A 25,936-nucleotide genomic window follows, 5' to 3' on the forward strand; every position below is an offset into this window, starting at 1 on the left:
AATAATATATATATATATATATCTTTTTATTGAATTTTTATATTTTTTAATTTGTACTAGTATGATAAATTTTATTTTTATGAATAAATGTTTTGGGTATAAAAAACATTCCCTTTCTAGTTATGTTTGATTTACAAACAATTTTTAAATTTTCTAATTTTGATAAGATTGTCCTACTATATTTTATGGAAGCAATTAAATTATTTTTATCTAAAATTATAATAAAAATGTATATAAAAATAAATAGTTTCATTTATATTTATGCCATATATATATTTATATATATATATAAACATAATAAAGAATATTCTAAATTGTAACAAAACAACATTCAAATTTTTAAAGCTTATTTTATTTTTTTTATACAATTATAAACATTCAAAGAAAAAAAAATAATTGATCAGTAGATTCATTTAATAAAAATAATCTATAAATAAATATATGCACATATATGTATATATATATTTTTAATTTCATTCTTTTTTTTTAAGAACATAAAATAATTTATTGTATTATTTTTTTTTTTTTTCTTTCATTTTATTTAATTTTAATAAGTTTATAAAATTTATTTTTTTTTTTTTAATTAAAAATGTTTTTTTCTGAAATTCTACAAAAATGAGTATCGATATGGAAGAAAAAAATAGAAATTCACAAGAAACTAAAAACGAAAAAAAAAATGAAAAAGATGAACATAGTTATAACAATGTAAGTATGGGAGATTATGAATATGTGAGAAAAAAAATTGAAAATTTAAAAATAAATTCAGATAAGTTCATAAATGATCAAAATTATTTAAATGACGTAAAATTTGAGAATGAAAAAAAATTGAATAACGATAGAAATCATACTGGCATTACCACTGAAAAGATTAATAGCCAAAATAAGATTAATCATGGAAATTTAAATGTTCCTAATGATAATAATACAGTTAATGAACAAAAAGTAAGTGATATCAATAAAAATGATTCTAAGCCTACTTCAATTATATTGAATGATAAAAAAAATGGCGATTTATGCAATGGATGTAAGAAAATTTTAAGTAAAAAACTAAGTTGTCCCATATGCTTAAAAAATAATTTAAATAGTTATTTTTGCAGTCAAGAGTGTTTTAAGAACTCATGGAAAGAACATCAAATTGTTCATGAAAATACCAAAAACAACGAAAAGGAAAATTTTATGTCAATTGTCAAGAAACATTTATCCCCGGAACATTACGATCCTAATAATAGGAAATATTGGAGATATGATGATCATTTAAAAAACTTCATTGACTTTAAGTTTACAGGTGATATAAGACCATGGCCTATATCAGAAATTAATGAAATTCCCGAACATATAGAACGCCCTGATTATGCTATAAGTTCTATTCCCCATTCTGAATTAATATATAAAAGAAAAAGTGATATTTATATAAACAATGAAGAAGAGATTAAAAGAATAAAAGAAGCATGCATATTAGGGAGAAAAGCATTAGATTATGCTCATTCATTAGTTTATCCAGGAGTTACAACAGATGAAATAGATAAAAAAGTTCATAATTTTATAATTAATAATAATGCATATCCATCTACTTTAAATTATTATAAATTTCCTAAATCTTGTTGCACTTCAGTAAATGAAATTGTCTGTCATGGAATACCTGATTATAGGCCATTGAAAAGTGGAGATATTGTAAATATAGATATAAGTGTGTTTTACAAAGGAGTTCATGCAGATTTGAACGAAACATTTTTTGTTGGTGATATAAATGAAATATCGAAAGAAGCAAAAGAATTAGTAGAAACTTGTTATTTTTCACTAATGGAAGCAATTAAAAAATGTAAACCAGGAATGTTATACAAAAATATTGGTAACATAATAGATGCCTATGTGTCAAAAAAAAACTTTTCAGTAGTTCGATCATATTCTGGTCATGGAGTGGGGAAACTTTTTCATACAAATCCCACTGTTCCACATTTTAAAAAAAATAAAGCTGTGGGTATAATGAAACCTGGTCATGTTTTTACAATCGAACCTATGATTAATCAGGGGCATTATAGTGATATATTATGGCCGGATAAATGGACAAGTGCTACTTCTGATGGAAAGTTATCTGCTCAATTTGAGCATACCTTATTAGTTACCGAAAAAGGGGTAGAAATTTTAACAAAGAGAACAAAAGAATCTCCTACTTTGGGTTTTGATACAAAAGATCATTTGTATTTTACATAAGAAATAAAATTGAAAATTTTATGAAATTATATAAAATTCATAAAATAATAAAAAGATGAAATAAATAATTAGTGTATATTTAATTTTTGTAAAAATTCTTGTTTTGTTATGATGGCTATTTGTATTATTTTCTTCTTATTTCTTAATGTATCTTAAATAATATATTAATTTTTTAGGTTATTTTATTTAATTTTTTACAAATGTACATAAACTGTATCAGTAATATTGTTACATTTTTTTTTTTAATTATATTTAATATAAAAATATATTTAAAAAAAAAATAAAATATAAGAAAAGATGTCTAATATATATATAACTGAATTAAAATATTAATATTAAATTCCTTATTTCAAGAAATTAAAAGATTTTTACAGTATATTCATATTATTTATAATTTTTGTTATTTATAATTTCATATGATAATAGAGCTATGAATTTTATATTTTTTTTTGCTTTTAACATTTTTGTAGATAATTTTATTTATCATATGTATTTATTATATAAAAATGATAATTAAGAATATACAAATATTTTTTGATAGTTAAAATTTAAAAAACTACTTTTAATATATAAAAAAAAATATTCAAAATATATATTAAGATATTTTGTTTTTTAAACATTAATCATAAATAAGTTATGTAACTATATTATGAATTTTTATAGAGTGTATAATCCAATATATATATATAAAATTAAATAAAATTATTCAATTTTATTTTTTTTTTTTTTGGTTATCAATTTTTATAATTTACGATACATCCTATTTTGATTAATAATAAATTTTAAAATATATATATATACATGTGTATCGAATATAAGAAATAAAATAAAACAAAAAAAAAAAAGTTAAAATGTAAAATTTTATACGCACCTTTGTATAAAGTTGTTTATCTTTTTATTTCTCTTTATTTTATTACATTTTTTGACTTAATCCTTTTTTTTTTTTTTTTTAAGTACAGAACACTATTTAAATGAACAAATAATTATGAAATATTCTTTTAAAATGTAGAAATTCAAAAAAAAAAAAAAAAAAAAAAAAATGAATTTTAATAATGAAAAGATTAATAGAAAACAATATAATAAAATTAAACTATGATAACTTTTTGAAACAATATAAAAAACATTTTAATTATAAAAAAGATGTAAATGATGAAGAGCTATATGAGCATTTTATAATTAATCCTTTTACTTATTCAAGGCCACTTGGATGTTTACCAAAAAATTATTTTAATATAAATGAATATTATTTAAATGGAATAAATATTTTTGAAATTATTGATTATATTAATATCAGTGAACGATTGTATAGATATGAAAATTTTACCGAAGAAGATGAAAAAGAAAATGACGAATTAAAAGAACTGACAGATTCGGAAATAGATGAAAAATATGATAATGAAATGAAAGGTAAGAGAAATAAAAAAAAAAAAAAAAATTTGAAATCACACTTCGATTTTAAAAAGGATGATACATATTTAAAGAATAGCAAATATAAAAGAGTTTATCGCTTTTTATTATTCGATGGAGAAAGTTTTATATATGCATATGAACAGGAATTTAATGAGAATTTTAATTACCTTGAAAATAATAAATATAAATACCCCAAAATTATCTTATATAACAATCCTGTTATTCAACGTGGAGTATTATTACTAAAAAAACATCAAACCACTATTCTATTTAAAGGCCATATCAAATCAGAGTCTTGTTTAGAAGACGAAGAAATTGAAGAAAATAAAGTAAAAATAGAAAATAATAAGTATATTGATTTAACAAGTAATAGTAAGGAATATAAATACATAAAAAATAAGTCTAATGCTTTTGAAAATAACTCAATTAATGAAAATTTATATGATTCAATAGAAAAAAATTATAATAAAGATAAATATAATAAAAAAGATGAATATAAAAAAAATTTCGAAAATGAATACAATATGGATTTAAATTATAATAATACCTTAACTCATTATAAGGAAAATAATCCGAATAGTTATAATACTTTAAATAATGAAAACACAAGTAATAATTATAATAACGATTATTATATTAGAAGAAAAAGAAACATAGAAGATTATAATAATAACTATAATAATGAAAACAATTATAACATTAACAGTAGTGATTATAATATTAAGACCAGTAAAAGTAATAATTTTAGTAATACATATAGCTCAATTAATACTAATTATAATGTTAATAGCAATAAAAATAATAATCATAACATTAAACAAAATAATTACTATTCTGACAAGTATGATAACAATTACTTTAGAAAATATGATAATAATAATTATCCTAATGAGTATGATAATGATTACTTTAGAAAATATAGTAATGAATATAGTAATAAATATGATGATGATTATCCTAATAAATATGATAATGATTATCTTAATAAATATGATAAAGATTATCCTAATAAATATGATAATAATTATCGTAATAAATTTGATAATTATTGTCCTAATAAATATGATAATGATTATCTTAATAAATATGATAAATATTATTCTAATAAATATGATAATGATTATCTTAATAAATATGATAAAGATTATCCTAATAAATATGATGATAACTATCGTAATAAATTTGATAATGATGATCCTAATAAATATGATAATGATTGTCGTAATAAATTTGATGATGATTATCGTAATAAATTTAATATTTATTATCCTAATAAATATGATAATGATTATCGTAATAAATTTAATATTGATTATCCTAATAAATGTGGTAGTGATTATCATAATAAATTTGATAATGATTATCATAATAAATTTAATATTGATTATCCTAATAAATATGATAATTATTGTCGTAATAAATTTGATGATGATTGTTCTAGCAAGTACGATAGTAATAATTTTAGGAAACATAGTTATGATTACTCTAACAAATATGGAAGTGAATATTATAACAAAATTGATAATAATTATTTTAATAGAAATTATAGTAACAATAATTTTAGGAAGCATGATAATGATTATTCAGTCAATTATGATAATAATTATTCTGATAGATACAATGATAATTATTCTAACAGTTACAAAAATAATTATACTAGAAAATATGATAATACCCATTCTAGGAGATATGATGACAATTATTTGAACAGATATGATAATGGTACAACAAATACTTCTAAAAAAATATGCAAAGAAATAAATTATAATAGTTATAGTAATGAAATGAAAGAAGAAAATTATGAAAAATTGAATAACAGTTTGAAAATGAAAAGTTATGATAATTTTGGAAAAATAGAGAATACGAATAATAAAAATATTGAAGGTATAAATCATTTTAATGAAATAAATAACATTGTTCATATGCATAATTATTACACGAAAAATGACAGAGAAAGAGATGATAAGAATATATATTTCAAAAAAACAGAAATAAATATATATACAAAAGAAATGAATAATAATTCATTGAATACAAAAGAAAAACAATTTGAAAGAGCAAATTCCATGTTGCATGATGAAAAGCATGATGATGGCATGTGTTATGATAATTTAATTGATAGAAATAATTATGCATGCTTTAAAATTTCTTATAAAAATAAGACAAAATTTTACAATAATACAGTTAATTCAGAACCTAATATGAATTTTCAAAATATAAATGAATCTATACAAAAAAGTATTATTAATAATAATTCAATTGATATAAAAAAAAAAAATGAATTCAATAAGAATAATAATAATAAGAATTGTGAAAATTTTAAAGATTGTAATGAATTAATAGATTTAACAGAAGGGTTTTTTTCATCTGACTTTTTTCATAAGCCTCATGAATTAAATAAAATGAGCAATAATGATGTAATTATATTAGATGATTAATTTTTTTTATTTTTTATTTGTTTTATGTAATTTTAGTAATATAATGAAAAAGGTTAAATATAATAATAAAACAAAAAAAATAAATATTAAAAAAAAGTAAATGGGCTTATTTACTTTTTTTTTTTTATTCTTTTAAATAATTCTTTTTTTTTTAAATAATAATAAATACAATTATACAAAGATTACTTAAAAGGAATATGAATGTAAAAATATTTATATCAAAAAAATTTATAAAATGAATGTTTATAAAAAAATTATACATAATGATGTATTAAAAGCATTTTATAGACAAATTTTTTTTTTTTTTATTATTTTTTTTATTTTTTATATTTTTATTATTATTTAATTCTTTTTTTTTTTTTTTTTTTTGTATTTGTTTATCTTAATTATAAATTATACATAGTTAAAAAAAAATTATATATTCATTAGCTTTAAATATATTAAGGATAAATTAAGTTATCACTAGGATTACATACATCTTTCCAAGAACCGTTATTTTTTAAAATTTTATAAGCTCTTTTCATTTCATTTATTATTGTTTTATAATTTTTTGGCATAACATTTGCAACATTTTTTCCGACTTCAAAAGGGTTATCAACGAACAGAAAATATGACTCGAAGTCTTTTAATGCATGAAAATTTTGGTAATAATCATTTATATCTCTTATTGCTATTATTCCACTTTTATACTTATACCCATAAAATTTAAAAAATTCTGTTAATAATGTTGAGATATCTACATGGGAATTATTACAATTATTTATTTTATTCAATTCTTCTCTGATAATTGTCTCATCTTGACAGTACTTGCAGTCAACACCCATTACATAAAAAGGTTTTTCATTTCTTTTAAAAGATATATCTTGAAGAGATAGAAGGATTTTAGGTTCAATGACATTCTGTAAAAAATGAATTATCATCAAAATTAGTGAAAAAGAGGATAAGAATCCTTTTGATCTATCATTAATATTTCTATTTTTTGACCAATATTTTAAGGCTATTCCCATTATTTGCAATCTTTTATCTATACTTACGTATTTTTGAATTAACTTTGAATTTATTACTGCTAATATATTATTTACAGAAATATCACAAGATAATTCGAAGGAATTTTTAGGATTCTTACAATAAAAATGTATAATCGGTACTTTTGCTGAAAATCTTTGTTCAATTATTCCATCATTAAAATTATTTAATATTAAGCATATTTTTCTTAGAAATTTTATCTGATCTTTTCTATTCAGAAGTATTGGCACTTGAATACATATATCAATATCACTATTTCTCATCCAAAAACCATTTATTACTGAACCAAATGGAGTTACGTAACAATTTTTGTACTGTTTATTTATTTCATTTTGTAGAAAATGCAAAAATTTCTTCATATTATTAATATCATTTTGTGAAGGTTTTAATGATACTTCCAATTTATTTAATTCTTCACTTAATGCATTCACTTTACTTTCATTAGGATAATATACATTCTGATTTTCTTTAATGCACACACTTAAATAACTTTTTATTTCTAGATACTCTTTTTTTTTATCAGTAATGTCTATAAAATGTTTTTTCATAGAATCTACATTATTTGAGTTCACATCAATAATACATTCATGCGAATTCTTTATATCATATTTTTTATTAATTTGTCTGTCATTATGTAAGTTATCATTACTTTTATCCATATTTTTTATATTAATTTTATTTAAATCATTATTATTATCATGATAATAATCACTCCTCCTATCTGAATGATTGTTATCTTTATTATAGATGTTAATACTCTCTTCTTTATTTATACTAGTAACTTTATTTTTTATCTGACTTTGATCATCTAAATTCTCATTATTTACCTTTTTTATATGAGGTTCTTCATATCCATAATTCTCTATATTTTCATTTTTTTTTAATTTTTTTTCTAATATATATTCTTCATCTGAATCATCACTGCTAATGTAATTATAAGAAGCATCTGTTACTTTAAATTTAGTCAAATTAATTTTTTTACCTATTTCATATTTTCTATTGTTTTCTATAGTTTTTTTACTATTAGTACTAAATTGATGAAAAAGAGGATATTTTATATTAAAAATTAAATTACCATTAAGCAAATTATTTATAGGTAAATAAAAACTTGAAATATGTATCTTTAGTTTTTTTCTTAATACATAAGAAAACATATAGAATTTTTTAACGTTCATTTCACTTCATTTACACAAAAATTTTCGTTGTTAATTTTCCTTTTAAAATTTTATATTTTATCATTTGATATATAATTTAAGGAAATTATTAAAAAATTCATATAAAAGAAATATTTTAAAAATTATTTTAAAAGATTTTCTTTTCTTCTTATTCCCTTATTTATTTATTTATTTATTGATTTTATTTTATATATATATATTTAAATATATATAGAAAATATATTTTCTTAAAAAAATACATAGATTTTCTTTAATCTTTTTTATTTTTTAATTATTCATAAAAAAAAAATATAGATTAAAATTTAAGAAATAATAATTTTTTGTCAAATGAACAATAAATAATAATTAATACATAATAAAATATTTTTAATAAATATATGTACTACGTTAAAATTTCAATTAATCATTTCAAATGAAATATTAATGTTTTAGAAACACATATTAAACAAAAAAAAACTAAATATCAAATTATTTATTAATTTTTAGAAGTAAATATATATATTTATATAAAATTAAAATATAAAATTCTTACAAATGATAAAAAAATTATAGAAAAATATCATACTGGTAATATTTACATACGTTTGTTCAGTTTTAATAAATTGCACAGATATATGTTGCAGAACAATAAGATATATTTCAAAACATTTAAGTATTAAAAATATAAAATTCATTAAAGTTTAAAAAAAAAAAAATTGTGTTCTTAAAAATAACTATTTAAATATATAAGTTTTTAAAAAAAATTGAATTTTATAATAAGGTTAAAAAGATGTATTTTAATTTTACGTAGTTGCTTTTTCTTTCTTAAATTATTTAAAATATATTTTTATATATAAAAAAAATGCATACACACGCATTTATATTTTTCATCGCCAATAATATTTTTCTTTTAATATATATATACATATATATATATTTATTTTATTTATTTATAGTTTTTAATTAATCATGTAAATAAGTACATAAAATTTTAAATTAAAATTTAATTCATATGAAAATATATGTGAATTTTTTTTTAGTATATACCACCCATATCTCCCATGGAGTTCATTGAATTCATATGAGATGGAGATTCTTCATTTTTTCCATCTTTAAAATCAACAATTGCAACTTCAGTTGTTGTCATTAAAGATGCTATAGAGGCTGCATCAGATATAGCTGTTTTAACAACTTTTGTTGGATCAATGATTCCTGACTCAATCATATTTACATATTTTCCTTCTTGAGCATTAAATCCTATATTATAATTTTTTTCTTTCAAAATATTTCCTGCTACTACTGAACCTTCATGACCAGCATTTTCTGCAATTTGCTTTATTGGTGCTTTACATGCATCTTTAATTATGTTTACACCAACTCTTTGATCATAATTATCAGTTTGAACTGAATCAAGTTCTTTTGAAGCAAATAGAAGCGCGCTTCCACCACCTGGAACAATACCTTCTTCAACAGCAGCTTTAGTAGCACACAAAGCATCTTGTATTCTGTCTTTAATTTCATTAACTTCTACTTCACTTATTCCTCCTACTTTTATTAAAGCAACACCGCCTGTTATTTTAGCTAATCTTTCTTGTAATTTCTCTTTTTCGTAATCTGATGTATTCATTTTTATTGCATTTCTTATGCTTTCACATCTTTCACTTATTTCCTCTTTTTTTCCTTCTCCTTCCATAATTAATGTACTATCTTTTGTAACATTAATAGATTTAGCTTTTCCTAAATAGGAAACAACTTGTGGATCATCTAATTTTAACCCTACTTCTTCAGTAACAACTTTTGCTCCAGTCATAACTGCTATATCATGGATAAGTGCTTTTCTATGTTCTCCAAATCCAGGTGCTTTAACCGCACATATTTTTAAACCTAATCTTAATTTGTTTACTATTAATGTTGCTAATGCATCACTGTCAACATCTTCAGCTATTACTAATAAAGAGGATTGATTTTGTAAAACATGTTCTAACACTGGCAATAATGATTTAACACTTGATATTTTTTTTTCGTGAATAAGGATATAAGGTTTGTCAAGTTCCACCTTCTGATCTTTACTATTATTAATAAAATAAGGAGATATATATCCTCTATCAAATTTTATTCCTTCTACAATTTCTAGTTCATGCTGCAATGTTTTTCCTTCTGTAACAGTGATTGTTCCTTCTTTACCAACTTTTTTCATCGTGTCAGCAATGAGTTGACCAATATTCTTATCTCCATTGGCTGATATACTTGCAACATTAAAAATTTCTTCTGTTGTAGTGACATCTTTTTTTATTGAATTTAAATACTCAAGAACTTTCTCAACACCTTTATTAATACCTCTTAATAAATCCATTGGATTCATACCGGAATCTACAGCTTTACATCCTTGCTGAAATATAGATCTAGCTAAAATTGTAGCTGTAGTTGTACCATCTCCTGCTTTATCATTTGTGTTTGCTGCAACTTGTTTAACCATTTGAGCTCCAAGATTTGCTAATTTGTTATTAAATTCAATACTTTTAGCAACTGTAACACCATCTTTTGTTATCTTAGGAGCACCAAATGATTGCTCTATTATTACATTTCTTCCCTTTGGACCTAGTGTTACACTTACTGCATCAGCCAATTTATTACATCCTATAAAAAAGTATTAAAATGTATGTTATAGAATAAAGATTACATATAAAATAAAAAAAGAATAAAAGGATAAGTAACTTATAAGTGCACGCAAAAATAAAGTACATATATAATTCTTTAAAAAAAGTTTATAATTAAGATAATAATTTTATAGAATAAAAATATAAAGCATTATATATATATATTTATAATAAGTAAAACAATTACATAAATAAATTCACAAAATATAGAATATATACTTATATATATATATCTTTTTATCCTTTTAATATTTTTATCAAACCTGTCAGCATTGCCATTCTTGCATCACTTCCAAATCGTATATCTTTAGATATATTTCTTTTTTGAATAATATTTAAACTCGAAACATATTTGTTAGTATTACTACTAGTATTAACAATTTTTCCACGTAATTTTGATAACATTTTTTCTACAAATTAATACCTTATTTAATTATTTAATTTAATTTTTTTTTTCAAATATAATTACTGATAAATTTTGAAATTATAAAACTATGCAAATTTTTTTTAATTAAACAAAAATCAATTATTGCTTGTATCTTTTTTATAAAATTAAAAAGCTCTTTAAAATTAATATTTAAATTTTTTTTTTTAAAATATATTCTGAATCTGCAATATTTCATAAATTGCATTAAGATCAAAATTATTTTTTATTTAGTTTTTTATTTTCTGTATTTTTTATATTTTGAATTAAAAAAAAAAAAAAATAATTTAAAAATTATTATTTTTCTTTTAAAGTGCATTATCTTAAATAAAAAAGCTTTAATAGTTTAAGTATTAAAACTTTAAAAGAGGTTAAAATTTTTTATTTTTTTCATTTATAATTAGCAGTCTACATTATCTTATAAAAAAAAAAATATTATTTTAATTTTTAAATTATAGTTTATAAATGTTTTTAAAAGTAAATTTTTAATTTAAAAATATTAATCTATTTTTTTTTTTTTCTAATGTTAAAAATAACTTCTACATGAGATTTTAAAAATTAGTATAAAACTTGTATGGACTTTTTGTATGTATCATTAAGCTAAAGTAATATATATATATATATGTATATTAATCTACCCTTTTTAAAAATGAAGGAAAGTTTTCTATGACATAACTATTATTTGATATATCTCCATCATTTTTCCAAATATTTCTTTTTATTATTTTAATATAAAATTCTTGTGTTTCATCAATTATACGAAAATTTGGAGACTTTTCCTAAAAAAATATTTTATTTTGTTAAATAAGCAACTTATTTTATATTCATAAAGTGTTACTGTTTGATTATATTAAAATTTATTTTATATTATTACATTAGTATTTTGCCAGTTAAAATCCAATATTTCTCTCCATTTATTTGAATTTTTATTTATATTAATTTTTTTTAATAATTCAGTCAAACCATCATAATTAAAATTATATTGAAGAAATGATAATTTTTTTGAGCTATGAATTTATACGAAAGAAAAGAAAAATATATATAAAATAAAATATTCATATGTTTTTAATTTTTTTTTTTTTACTTTTCAATAATTGGACAGCTCATTGTATTAATGTAGAAATTAGTTTCACTTGTATCATGTATTCTTATCTGCAAATATTAAATAAAAAGGAAAGACTTCTTAATAAAATAATTTACTATATAAATAATAAAAGTATAAATAATATATAAATTAACTCAAAAACTTGTTTATTTTTTTTTAATTTTTCTAAGTATTTATTCATTTAAAAAAAAAAATTGTGTACTTGTTTAGCATTTGTTAAAATAGTACAGTCTACACAATCATATATCAAAACAGATGACTCAACTGCTGCTACCCTGAAAAGTAAGGATGTATATTGAATAAGAAAATAAAAAAAATAAAATAAAATAAAAAAGATAAGAGGTAAAAATTATAATTTTAAAATATATAATTGGAGTGCCTAATTTTTTTTTTTTTTTTTGTGATCAAAAATAATAAGTTATTTATGAAAATATAAAAGAAAAAATAAATAGGCATAATAATGTATCCATGTATATATATATCCTTTATTTTAATTATACCAAATAGTACATTTTTTTATTTTCTGTATCAAAACAGAACTTAAAATATCAAGAACTATAATTTCACAATTAATCTATTAATAGAAAGTTAAAGTTAGGAGTATGAATAGCAAAATAGAAAAATAACATAATTACATATGTGTAAATATATATTTTACTAAATTATCTAAAAGTAAACTAGAACATTCAGTCTTTCCAAATCCTTTGATTATTCTATACATTTTAAAAATGAAACGTTTCATAAAAAAAAAAAAATTATTTTAAATTTAAATATGTTTAAATAAGTTCCTTTTTTTTTTTTCTTTTTCTTTTTTTAGTAATAATATATTATTCTATAAAATATGAACACCTTTTACTTGAAATGTTTTGAAAAGATAATTTATATTTATTTATATCAATTTGATGATTAATTAATTCTTTACTTTCATTTTCTTCATCTATAAAATCATTTTCAGGGAGAAAAAAACTGTCATCATAATTATAATTCAAATCATTGTCTTTAATTTTATTCCTATTTTGAATTAATATATATTTTAAGGATTCAATTTCTTTTATTAATTCTTTTAGTTTCTAAATAATATATAAAGAACATAGAAATGAATATAATAAAATAGAAAGAACTTTTTTTTTTTCTTTTTCAAAGTATTATGCACCTTTTCGTAAATTATAACTGAACTGTGCTTGAGAAATTGAAAATATATATTTGATAATCTCTCTTTTAGTTGTATAATTCTATCACTTAATTCATTAATTTCAATTAATTTATTATCAGTACTTTCAATATTTTTTAATTTTTGAAATTTAGCTTCAATGTCTAGAAGATTATTTAAAAAAAAATAAATGTTTTTTTATGAAATTAAAAAGGTTAATTTTTTATTTATAGAAATTTTAATTTTTTTTTTTTTTAAAAAGAGATTAAAAGAATCATTTAGATTGAAATTAACAAAATAAAATGAGAGAATTATCATATATAACCATCTTAAAATTTAAAATAGATTATAATATGATTAAATTTTTTAAGATTGTTTAAAAAGTATGAAAATAAAAATAAATATACATATATATATACACATGTAACATTTTTAAAATAATTTTTAAATTTCTACAATTAAAATTATTTTATTATAGAAAGAACCTTTTATATTTTTAAGAATAGTTTCATCAAGATTATCATATTCATTGTTTATCAAACCATCCATTTTTTTTTTTTTTAAATAATACTATCTTTAAATTTAATTGGAAAAAAAAAAATAAGAAAATTAAGAAATGTGTAAAATAAAAATAAGAGAAGCAAACAAAAATTAAGGCTGGAAAATTATTTTAAAACGAAAAAATTTAAACTTATTTTTACTACTGAAAAAAAAAAAAAATATATATGCATATATATAAAATAAAAAATAGCTCATTAATTTTATAATATTATTAATGGCCACTACTCTTTGAGCACATAGTAGAGATTAAATAAATTTAATAAAAAAATATTAAAAAAAAAACTCTCCATTTTACTATAGTGCAAATTAAGCATGATATTTATGCATTTAAGTTTATTGTGTTAATGTAACAATATATTACTAATTTAAAAATATTTTTTAAAAATAATATTTTTTTTAAATTCTTTTAATTTATATATAATTTTAGTATTTGTATGCAAGTGTTTTTTTTTTTTTTTTTTTCAATTTATGTTAATTATAAAAAATTATAACTTTTCACAAAATTATTCCCATTATATATTATATATTATACATTATACATTATTTAATAGCTTTTTTAAACCGTTATATTAAGGAATTTATAACTTTCTTTTTTATAATATCTTGTTTGAAAAAAAAAGTTTAATAGGAACATACTTTATGTGTATGTATTTTTTTTTTTTTTTTTTTTATAGTATTTATTGCTAATACATGCATAAATAAGAAAAATTTTAGACATTGTAATTTTTTGTTTTATTTTTTTTTCATTTTTTATATTTAAGAGTATTTCTTTCATTAAAATTAAGAAAAATAAAGATTTAATTATTATTAATTTTTATTTTTTACAAAAATCCTCTTTATGTTTCAATTTTTACTATATTTTTCAAATGAATAACGTTTTAAAAAAATATAATGAATTATCTAAATTTTTTTTCTTTTAAATAAAAATTTGTTTTTTCATTTAATTAAAAAAAAGAGTTATAAATACAAACTTTAAATTATTTATGTAGGATATATTCTAAAAAAAGAAAGTATAATAGTTAGACAATATAGATAACACTTTTTTTATATGTGAAAATACGTTACTCTTTTTTTCCCTTCATTTTTTTCATTTTCATTTTTTCAATTTTATACTAACAAATTAATATTTAAAAAATAAAATCATTGAAATTTCGTTTAAAATGAGCAAAGAATACTTTCATGATCAAGAGGCACTATTGGAAGCCCAAAACAAAGATGACATTTTAACAGAAAATAAATTTAGATGGGTAAAGAAAATAAAAATATATATATATATATATATATATATATATATATATATATATATATATATATATATAGATATGGATCTATGTTTATTTATATATTATTTGAGACAATAAAGTTGTAGAGTGTATACATACTAATAATAAAACAATATTTAAAATGATATTGCATAAATTATTATATATACGTTTTTTTCACTTTTTTTTTTATATATTTTTAAAACTAAATTAATTTATATATATATTTGTAATTTTAGTACTCCAAAAATTTGTAAAAAATTAATTCATTCTAATGTTACTTATAGTATTACTTTATTTTAAAATATAATTTATGAATTAGTTTAAATTTTTTATGAGTTCATATGATATTATTATTAATTACTCTTTTCATAATATGTATAATCTTTCTGTTTATAGGTTATGTTTCCAATTAAGTATAAAACATTCTGGGTATATTCAATTAAAAAAGAAAAAAAAACTAATAAAATATCGTAAATCATATTTTATCATATATTATTTGAAGTTTCCTATAAATAGTATTTTTATAATTTCTATTTTTAGAATTATTACAAAGAAATAGAATCTCTATTTTGGACAGCTGAAGATTATAATTTTGATAAAGACAAACAGTATTTAGAAAATATAGATAAAAATATGTTAATTAAATTATTTGAGCTTGTTTGTTTTTATAGTTTAAAGTAAGAAAAACAAAAAACAAAAAAAAAATATAGAGAAATATATTCCTATGTATTTTTCTTTATATATATATATATATAACATACTTTTTTTTTTTGTTTTCTTTAGAGATTTACATGTTTATGAAGATCAAGCTCTTATTACTAGTAAGATGCTTGATATAATTCAGATCCCTGAAGGAAGAGCATATTATGGATTTCAAATGTGTATGGAAAATATTCATGATGAAGTTTATGCATGTATTTTAGAAACTTACATCCCTGATTCTAAACAGAAAACAGTGATAATTAATAAGGTGATACAGTTAGATAGTGTTTTAAAAAAACAAAAATGGTTAACAGAAATGTTTGAAGCAAATGTCCCATTTTTCAATAAACTAATTCTTCTTTATATATCTAAAGTTCTTTTTAATGGAACATTAAATATTTTAATTGGATACTGTAAAGAAAATTCTATCTTGCCTTGTTTATGTGCAGTTCACGAGAAAATTCATAGAGATGAATATCTTCATGGAGATTTCTCGGTAATGTGTTGCAATCATTTAAATAACAAATTAAAATATGAATATGTATTAGAATATTTTAAAATGGCTGTTCAATTAGAATATCAGTTTGCCTTAGAAATGCTGGAATTGAGTGTCTTAAAAATTCAAAAAGAGCAGGTGAAATCTTTTCTAGAGTATTTATGTGATACTATGTTAGTAAATTTAAGATATCCGAAATATTATAATTCTAAATATCCATTTTCTTGGCCAGAAATTGATAAAGTAATATGATATATATAAAAAAAAAAGTTACATAAAAAACAATTTTTTTTTTTTTTAAATACGTAATACATATATAATTTTGTATATCTTATATATATTTTTAATTCTCATATACATATTATTTATTCATTTTTTTTTTTTTTAATAGATTATTGTACATGAGAATCACAAAACAGAAAACGTCAAAAAAAATGATGATATTTATGGAGAAAAACAGATATTATTTGATGAAGATTTTTAAATTAGATGATTTCAATTATACAAAAAAAAAAAAAAAGTATTTTATAAATAATATTATTTTTAATTATTCTTTTAAATAAATAATAAAAAAAAAAATGATAGTAACCAATTCTTTCATATATTTATATGTGTTTTTATTAAATTCTTAATAATAGAATACTTTCGAATCATTCAAACTATTATTCCTATTTTTTGTAAAACTTCATTTTAATTTATATAATCATAAAAAACCTCATATATTTATTATTACATATAATTAGGAAAATTTAATTCGTAAAAAAAAAAAAATATATATATATATAAATATACAATCTCAATTTATTTATATACATAAATAAATTGTATATTAAATTTTTGGAAAAAAAACATATAAATATACATAATTAAAATAATTCTTCATGAATTACTGCCTTATTAATCTTAACTCTTTTTTTATTATTTTGAAATAAAAATGTTTTATAAAAGTAATAAATTTTAATTTTTTACTGTTCTAACTTACAAAATAATGGTTATGAATTGAAATTATTAAATTAATATCCCCTAATGAATTTTGAATTTTTTATAGATACTTATAAAAATTATATTGTTATAGTAAAATTAAAAAAAAAAAAGATTCATAGTCTTTTTTTTTTTTAATATATTTAAAATGGAGGAAATATTTTATATATAATAATTACAAAATAAAAATTTATATATATGTATGCATTTTTTTTTTTTATTAAATAAAGGAGAGAAAGATGAGGAATTGATAATACAACAAAAAAATAAGAAATTTGTTCTTTATTTTCTCATATTTTACATCATTTATGAAAAATAAAAATATTCCTATTTCTCATTTTAAATACAGCAAAAAAAATTTTTTTTTTTTTTTATTATAGTATATCCTTTATTCTTTTTCTCTTAATACATTGAACTTTTCATTTATTATTTTAAAAAATGAGATTACTTGTTTCAATTTTTTCTAGTAATTTATTGAATATGAAATATTTCATTATAAGTATTTCTTTTTTTTTCTTTTTAAATTTGAATAAATAAATTATCTTTTTTTACTCTTCTTTTATACAACTCTTTAATTTTCATAAATTAATATTTATTATTTCTTATGTATTTCTATAGAAAAACGTTAAATGCTATATAGATGTAGTATTTTAATAAAAAAGAAAAAATATATAATATAATCATATTAAAAAAATATATTTAAGTGATGTCTAAATAAAATGTAAAATTATAATTATAAAAGTCATATATTTTATATTTATAAAAGATAAATTTAAATTCAATATTTTATTTTTACTTGACTTTTTTTTTTACACATAATAAAAAAAAAAAAAAAAAAATACATAAAAACTTGAATTTATTTGCACCAAAAAGTAACTGATTACGATAAATGTAAAATTTTTTTTTTTTTTTTTATATGTATTAATTAAAATAATTAGGAAATATATTTTTTTTTCTTTTACTTGTTTAATATTTTTATAATTTTTTTTTTATAACACGATAAAATTTATTAATTTTTACACTGTAATTATAATTAGTTTATTATCTTATTTAATTTTTGTAAAATTCATATTTAAAATAAATTATTCTTCATAAAAGAAGATAAATATTTTATACTTACTAAAATGGCTCACTTAATAACTCGTATATCTGCACGTGAAATCTTAGGTAATAAATTTAAAGGAATATATATATATTATATATATAATCTGCATACATAAATATAAAAGTATATAAAATACTTCTAAGAAGAAAATGTTTTTTTTTACAAAGTTTATTTATACCATTATTTGTTTCAAATTAAATAGATGCAAAGATTATAATTTTTCATATCCTTTAAAAATATTTGAATATTATAATAATTTTTTTTTTGTTTTTGCTTTCGTAATTTTGACAAAAATATATCTTTTTTATAATATTGTTAATTATATAAGACATTTGTTTATAAGTTAAAAATATCATGTAAATATTTCATTTATTTTATATATAAAGAATACATGAATATTTAAAAAAAATTCATTATAAAATATTCTATTATTTATAAAACTATATTTTTAGTGTATTTCATAGATTGGAATATAACAATTTTAATTTTAAGAAATATTTTATATGAATATTTAAATTATTTAATATTATATATATAGGTTTTTTTTTAAATGTTTAATATGTAGAATTATAATTTATATTTTAAAATATTATATGTCATATGAAAAGATATATATTTTTTTTAAATTTATTTTAATAAATTTATATTTTCTTTTCTTTCTTAAATAGATTCTAGAGGAAACCCAACAGTAGAAGTTGACCTAGAAACAGACATTGGAATATTTAGAGCAGCAGTTCCATCAGGAGCTTCAACAGGTATTTATGAAGCATTAGAGTTAAGAGATAATGATAAAACAAGATATTTAGGTAAAGGTGTCCAAGAAGCAATTAAAAATATTACTACTATAATAGCACCAAAATTAATTGGGTTAGATTGTAGAGAACAAAAAAAAATTGATAAATTAATGGTTGAAGTTTTAGATGGAACAAAAAATGAATGGGGATGGTCAAAAAGTAAGTTAGGAGCCAATGCTATTTTGGCTGTTTCTATGGCTGTATGTAGAGCTGGTGCAGCTGCTAACAAAATTTCCTTATATAAATATCTAGCTCATTTAGCTGAAAAAAAAGACGATAAAATGGTTTTACCTGTACCCTGTTTAAATGTTATTAATGGAGGATCTCATGCAGGAAATAAATTAGCATTTCAAGAATTTATGATAGTGCCAGTAGGTGCGCCTACATTCAAAGAAGCCTTAAGATATGGAGCAGAAGTTTATCATACTTTGAAATCAGGAATAAAAAAGAAGTATGGTATTGATGCAACTAATGTAGGTGACGAAGGAGGATTTGCACCTAATATTTTAAGTGCAAATGAAGCTCTTGATTTATTAGTTGATGCAATTAAAACAGCTGGATATGAAGGAAAAGTAAAAATTGCCATGGATGTAGCTGCATCTGAATTTTATAATAGTGACACGAAATTATATGATTTAGATTTTAAAACACCAAATAATGACAAAACTTTAGTTAAAACAGGAGAACAGTTAGTTGAATTATATACACAATTAGTGAAAAAATATCCTATTATTTCTATTGAAGATCCATTCGATCAAGATGACTGGGAAAACTATGCTAAATTAACCAATGCTATTGGAAAAACGGTGCAAATTGTTGGTGATGATTTATTAGTTACTAATCCAACTAGAATTAATAAAGCTCTCGAAAAAAAAGCCTGTAATGCTTTGTTGCTTAAAGTTAATCAAATAGGTTCAATAACAGAAGCTATTGAAGCATGTTTATTATCTCAGAAAAACAATTGGGGAGTCATGGTTTCTCATAGATCAGGTGAAACTGAAGATGTTTTCATTGCTGATTTAGTTGTCGCTTTAAGAACAGGGCAAATAAAAACAGGTGCCCCTTGTAGAAGTGAAAGAAATGCAAAATATAATCAGTTATTAAGAATAGAAGAATCTTTAGGTAATAATGCTATTTTTGCTGGGGAAAAGTTCAGACAACAACTGGATTAAATAAAAAAATAATTTAATTTTGTATAATTAATTTAAATAGTGAACTGTTAAATAATGATTAAAATAATAATTTGTCTATTTTGTTTATCAAAAATATAACAAAATATTATACTAGAAAAAATTCAGATACATTTAATAGAAAATTTTAATAGCAATGTGGGCATATATATATTAATATTTCTGTATATATATGGAATCATATAAATTTATACATCTGAAGTGTTACATGTAATCGTTTAGAAATGTTTTCATAAACATTATGTATATTTTTATATTTACACTTTTTCAAATTAAATTTAATTTTTTTTTTTTTTTATTATTATCACGATGTACTTTCATTTTATTTAACAGTTGAATTAAAAAAACATTGACATGAAGATTTTCCTAATTTCTTTAACTATTTCTTTCTTCATTAAGATATGAATTAAATGAATGGAATTAAAATAATTCAGATAAAACCTTTTTTTATTTACTACTTTTTTAACATAATAAAAAAGAAAAAAAAAAAAAAAACATAATAATTTATAACAACATGTTGCATTATGGTACTATTCATTATAATAACAAAAGAAAAATAACATTTCAAAGTTTTATATATGAAAAAATAAATTAGGAAAATTTTTTATAATTGTTATTTATATAATTCCTTTTCTTTTTATTTGAATGAAAATCCTCATAATTAAAAAAAAACATATATAAAACAATTTTTTTTAACCACTTTTTGAGCATGGAATAAGTTTTTCTTATTAGAAAGAAAAAAAAAAAAAATTAAATAAAAACATTGAAAATTTTAAATTTTATATATCTAAATTCAGAAAAGAAAAATTTATTTTTTTTGTTACATACATTTCAAGAATTTAAAAAATCAATGTTTTCTAAAAAATTTTCCACAACATATAAAACCAGATTAGCACGTGTGTAAAAAAAAAAAAAAAAAAAACTAATCTATAAAAAAAAAAATATATATATATATATGAATATGAATATGAAATATATGTAAGCGTAAAAAGATATCAAAAATTAGTAACAACATTAAAATAAATATTATTTTTCTTGTAGTTAAAAACAAATGATTATTTTATTAAAACTTTTATAATTAGTGATATTTAAAAATATCTTATTATTTTTTAATGCTTTTAATTATAAAAAAAAAAATTACCTAAATATATATATATACATTAAATATTGTAAATCTAGGGGATGTAATATTATAATTTTCCTTTTCGTTTGTCCAAAAATAATGTCAAATATTAGAAAATAAAATGTAGAAATAAAATAGATATATATATATGAATATATGTTTTTTAATAAATAAAAGGTTAAACTAAAATTTGAATACATGTCTTTTATATGTATTATTTTTATTTTTTATTATTCTTCATTATTCTAGTAATAAAATACTTTTTCTTTTTAATTTTTTCATTATATATATATATATATATATACATGTAATTTTTTTTTTTATAATATTAAGTACAAAAGTAATTATATTTTTTTTTTTTTTACTTATCTATTTTGGCAGTTACTTCTATATTTACTTTTCTGTGATTTTTCTTTTCATATTTTCTTTTCTTTTTTTATGTTGAACTTCTATTTTGTGTATGATTAGCACCAAATGAATATTTTTTTTTTTTTAGGTGGAAATTGTTAAATTCAATTTAATTTATATATATTCATTAAAAACGACTGTATAAAATTATCTCTATATTTTTTTTAATTTAAAAAATTTTTTTTTTTTTGAGATTTTCTATAATTGCTCATCGTTTTATTATCTTTCTTTTTATTGTGAATTATAATACATGATGATTAAATAATTATATATACCATTCAAATTTGAATATTACATAAAAAAAAACAAAAAATAAAAATAAAAGCAAAAAATACATATGTATATATGGAATTTTACTTATGAATAATAATAATATTAATATAGATATTGAACATATATTATCTTTAAGAATATTTTTATTAATAAATATTTTTTATTTTTATGAAAATGTTGTAATTATTTTATTATTAGGTTAAATTACACCTTTGTATAATTCTTTAAATTATTAATATTTTTTTTGTGTCTATTTCACTTGTACTTTTTGTTTCTCAAAATTAACTATTATAGAGTAACCATTTTCTTCTATCCATTTTAATATATGATAAATATCTATCCAACTAACTATATATATATAAGTATACATTTATTTGTTTATTGTTTTTTTTTTTATTTTTGTGTATTTTTCGTATGATTGTCTTTTTATTATTTGTTAGTTATCTATTTTGTTTCTCTTTTATACATTTATACACATTAGTAATTTATATATTATAAAAAAAATTAGTTTTTAACTTTTTTTTTATGACACGAATTCTCTAAGTTTTTCGAAATTTTTTCTAATTTACTTATTACACTAATGTAATATATTTTCAAGAAAAAAATATATTTATATATACTTTTTTTTATTAAATATACCAACATATGTGTTTATTTACATAAATAGATGTAATAATTTTAGAATCTTCGAAAATGAATCATATATATAGGCATAATAACTTTTCTTGTGAAGAAAATAATACTGAAGAATTAATTCCCAGTAAAAATATGATAAATGGATTTATAAAAATCAAACCTAAAAATAAAAGAAATAATAATACTTATGAAAATGTAAGATCAAAAAGTTTAAACATAAATAGAAGAGAATGTAGAAATTATAATAGAAATTATACAACTAATAATATTGAAAACCCTGAATCATTATGCCGTGAATATGCAAATGAAATTTTGAAAATCGATGAATATATACAATATCCTTATAGTGTAAATAACAATTATGATAAAAAAAAATGGAAAGAAGCGCATACATTAAGAAATAGAATGAAAGAATATGATATAATAACGAGAAAAAAATTATTTGAAAATAATATTATTAATAAAAAAGCAAAATTTGATAGAGAAAGATTTATCATTTTAAATAGAATTCCCTTATTCAGAGAAGCATTTCCTGTAGCAAAAGATACATCAGATAAAAATAAAGAAGCTATAATTTGTACCTACTTAAAAACACATGCTTCTTACTTACTTTCAGAAAGTAAAAAAAACAAAAAGAATTTCAGAAAAAAAAAAAAAATTAATAATTCACTTAACTATTTTGAAGAAAGAAACAATCCTTTTAATTATAAATCAGGATATTATAAACAAAATAATAATAAAATTTCAGAAAATTATAGAAAGGGAGATTTATCTTATAACCTACAAAAAAAAAAAAAAAATGAAAAAATAAGAAATAGAAATAAGACACCATTTACAAATAGAAATTTAAACAACTGTGAAATTATAATAAATGGTGTATATAATAAAGTAAATAAGGAAAATGAAAGAAATAATATTACTAGAACTAACTCTAGACAATTTTCTAATAATCATAGAACAAATAATAAGATACTTCTGAACATCAAAAATGTTCCTAAAAACTTTTTTAATGATAATGATAAAAGGGAAGAGTCTTATGATTGGAATTCAAATATAACAAAAATAAATATGTGTAATTCTAATAACTTTAGAAATACAAATACTTATGATTATTCAAATGAATGTAAAAATACAAACATTAATGACAACTCAGATAGAAATACATATGATTACATAAGCTCGCGTGACCAATTTTCTAATCAGTCTAATTATGCTGATGAATATTTAACTAACTTATCAAATAATTCAAAAGATTTATATATAAAAAATAATATAAAAAATGAAAAAACTGTTTTTAAAAAAGATAGATATTCTTTATTAGGTAAAATTAAAAATAATAAAGATGTAAAAGTTAAACTAGTTTTAAATAAAGTATGAGAAATACAAAAAAAAAAAAATATAAGAAAAATAATAAACTTAACTAAATTAAACTAAAATAGACTAAAAGTAAAATGATAATAATAAACTAATTGATAGAATAAATTATTAAAAAAAATACGAAAAAAGAAAAGAAAAAGTATTATATATATATATATATATATATATATATATATATATATATATATATAAAATTAAAAATATTCATATAAATAAATATTAAATTATATAATATCTTTAATATAAGAATAACATACACTTTCAATAATAACTCATTAAAATTATTATCAAGTAATTATTATATTTATATATTTTTATCTTTATTGATTAAAAATAAAAATAGTATATATAAATTTTTTTCTTTTCTATTAAAATTAATGAATATTGAGCATCTTGTTTTTATTTATTTTTTAGTTTTTAAAAAAGAAATATTTTATATTTATTATATAATTTTTTTTTTCTTTTTAAAATAAAAATTATACTTTAATAAGTTTTTTTTTTAAATAAAAAAAAAACAAGAAACGTTTATTGTTTCCCTTATTGCTTGTATATATATTATGTGCTACATAAAATTATATTTTCTTTTTTGCTAGTTATAATCCACCACAACAGCAAAATTTTATAATTTTAATAATAAGTACAAAAATAAAATTTATTACTTTTTTAAGTAATGATGATATTAGACGAAATATAATATACAATAATACTAGAACTAATAAACATTTTAATAGTTTAATAATGATTAATCTTTTTAATTTACTGGTAGCATTTATTATTTCTTTTTCATTCCTTAAAATAAGTTTATCCTTTTTATTAGCTGGATATAGATTTTTACCTTTTATCTCCTTAAATAAATAATTTATAGCATCATATATAAAATTGCTATTTTTTACTATTTCTATTTTATTTATCAAGTCATTGTCAAAAAATTTTAATTTATACGTGTCATCTTCAAATTTTTTAATGTTAAATGAATCAAGAAGTAAATTTGTTCTTATATCATCACTATTCGTAATGCTAAGAGTTTTAATTGAATCATCTTCATCTTCCTTATTTATCTTTCCATTTTTCATTGGGTGCATATACCCTGCGGAATTGGATAAGGTAATATTATCTGAATTTTTTTTTAAATTTTCAACAAAATTAACAACTTTTTCCGAATTAAAATAAAGTATTAAACTTATTGAAAAGAAAAATAAAAGAACATATATACTGTTTTCTGACTTTTTTTTTTTTTTTTTTTTTTTGATTCTTATATGTGAATGATCGCGGTAATTAGAAGCATACTTATCACGATGATGACTCATTGTAATAATTCAAAAAAAATAAAATAAAATAATAATGTTTTCATTATTATTTATGTTATATATATCTCACAAAAGTATTTTTAATACACAATATATTTAATTTTTAGAAAAATATAATTCTGTTTTCTTGTAGAAAATTTAAA

General features: G+C 18.7%; 9 protein-coding genes across 9 annotated transcripts; 5 read left to right on the plus strand and 4 right to left on the minus strand.

Moving 5' to 3' along the window:
* Positions 1–615: 615 nt before the first annotated feature.
* Positions 616–2,211, plus strand: METAP1b (methionine aminopeptidase 1b, putative; the record flags this gene model as incomplete). Its single annotated transcript, XM_028676197.1, has 1 exon — positions 616–2,211. One exon carries the CDS (start codon positions 616–618, stop codon positions 2,209–2,211), a length of 1,596 nt encoding a protein of 531 aa, XP_028532711.1.
* Positions 2,212–3,263: 1,052 nt separating this feature from the next.
* On the plus strand, positions 3,264–6,059 carry PRELSG_0813300 (conserved Plasmodium protein, unknown function; the record flags this gene model as incomplete). Its single annotated transcript, XM_028676198.1, has 1 exon — positions 3,264–6,059. One exon carries the CDS (start codon positions 3,264–3,266, stop codon positions 6,057–6,059), a length of 2,796 nt encoding a protein of 931 aa, XP_028532712.1.
* A 440-nt stretch (positions 6,060–6,499) lies between these two features.
* Positions 6,500–8,260, minus strand: PRELSG_0813400 (conserved Plasmodium protein, unknown function; the record flags this gene model as incomplete). Its single annotated transcript, XM_028676199.1, has 1 exon — positions 6,500–8,260. The coding sequence occupies one exon, from the start codon at positions 8,258–8,260 to the stop codon at positions 6,500–6,502; it is 1,761 nt and encodes a 586-aa protein (XP_028532713.1).
* Positions 8,261–9,275: 1,015 nt separating this feature from the next.
* Positions 9,276–11,301, minus strand: HSP60 (heat shock protein 60, putative; the record flags this gene model as incomplete). Its single annotated transcript, XM_028676201.1, has 2 exons — positions 9,276–10,876; positions 11,160–11,301. 2 exons carry the CDS (start codon positions 11,299–11,301, stop codon positions 9,276–9,278), a joined length of 1,743 nt encoding a protein of 580 aa, XP_028532714.1.
* A 648-nt stretch (positions 11,302–11,949) lies between these two features.
* Positions 11,950–14,124, minus strand: PRELSG_0813600 (tubulin binding cofactor c, putative; the record flags this gene model as incomplete). The annotated part of the gene is made up of 9 exons (XM_028676202.1): positions 11,950–12,099; positions 12,195–12,327; positions 12,405–12,472; positions 12,628–12,700; positions 12,926–12,999; positions 13,084–13,138; positions 13,275–13,495; positions 13,579–13,739; positions 14,061–14,124. 9 exons carry the CDS (start codon positions 14,122–14,124, stop codon positions 11,950–11,952), a joined length of 999 nt encoding a protein of 332 aa, XP_028532715.1.
* Positions 14,125–15,296: 1,172 nt separating this feature from the next.
* PRELSG_0813700 (ribonucleotide reductase small subunit, putative) lies at positions 15,297–17,083 on the plus strand (the record flags this gene model as incomplete). The annotated part of the gene is made up of 5 exons (XM_028676203.1): positions 15,297–15,383; positions 15,798–15,830; positions 15,942–16,078; positions 16,185–16,842; positions 16,991–17,083. 5 exons carry the CDS (start codon positions 15,297–15,299, stop codon positions 17,081–17,083), a joined length of 1,008 nt encoding a protein of 335 aa, XP_028532716.1.
* Positions 17,084–18,704: 1,621 nt separating this feature from the next.
* Positions 18,705–20,651, plus strand: ENO (enolase, putative; the record flags this gene model as incomplete). The annotated part of the gene is made up of 2 exons (XM_028676204.1): positions 18,705–18,747; positions 19,354–20,651. The coding sequence occupies 2 exons, from the start codon at positions 18,705–18,707 to the stop codon at positions 20,649–20,651; spliced, it is 1,341 nt and encodes a 446-aa protein (XP_028532717.1).
* Positions 20,652–23,166: 2,515 nt separating this feature from the next.
* PRELSG_0813900 (conserved Plasmodium protein, unknown function) lies at positions 23,167–24,486 on the plus strand (the record flags this gene model as incomplete). The annotated part of the gene is made up of 1 exon (XM_028676205.1): positions 23,167–24,486. The coding sequence occupies one exon, from the start codon at positions 23,167–23,169 to the stop codon at positions 24,484–24,486; it is 1,320 nt and encodes a 439-aa protein (XP_028532718.1).
* Positions 24,487–25,079: 593 nt separating this feature from the next.
* Positions 25,080–25,793, minus strand: PRELSG_0814000 (conserved Plasmodium protein, unknown function; the record flags this gene model as incomplete). Its single annotated transcript, XM_028676206.1, has 1 exon — positions 25,080–25,793. The coding sequence occupies one exon, from the start codon at positions 25,791–25,793 to the stop codon at positions 25,080–25,082; it is 714 nt and encodes a 237-aa protein (XP_028532719.1).
* Positions 25,794–25,936: the final 143 nt, after the last annotated feature.

Source organism: Plasmodium relictum (genome assembly GCF_900005765.1).
Source record: "Plasmodium relictum strain SGS1 genome assembly, chromosome: 8".
In the NCBI taxonomy this organism is placed as follows: Eukaryota; Apicomplexa; class Aconoidasida; order Haemosporida; family Plasmodiidae; genus Plasmodium; species Plasmodium relictum.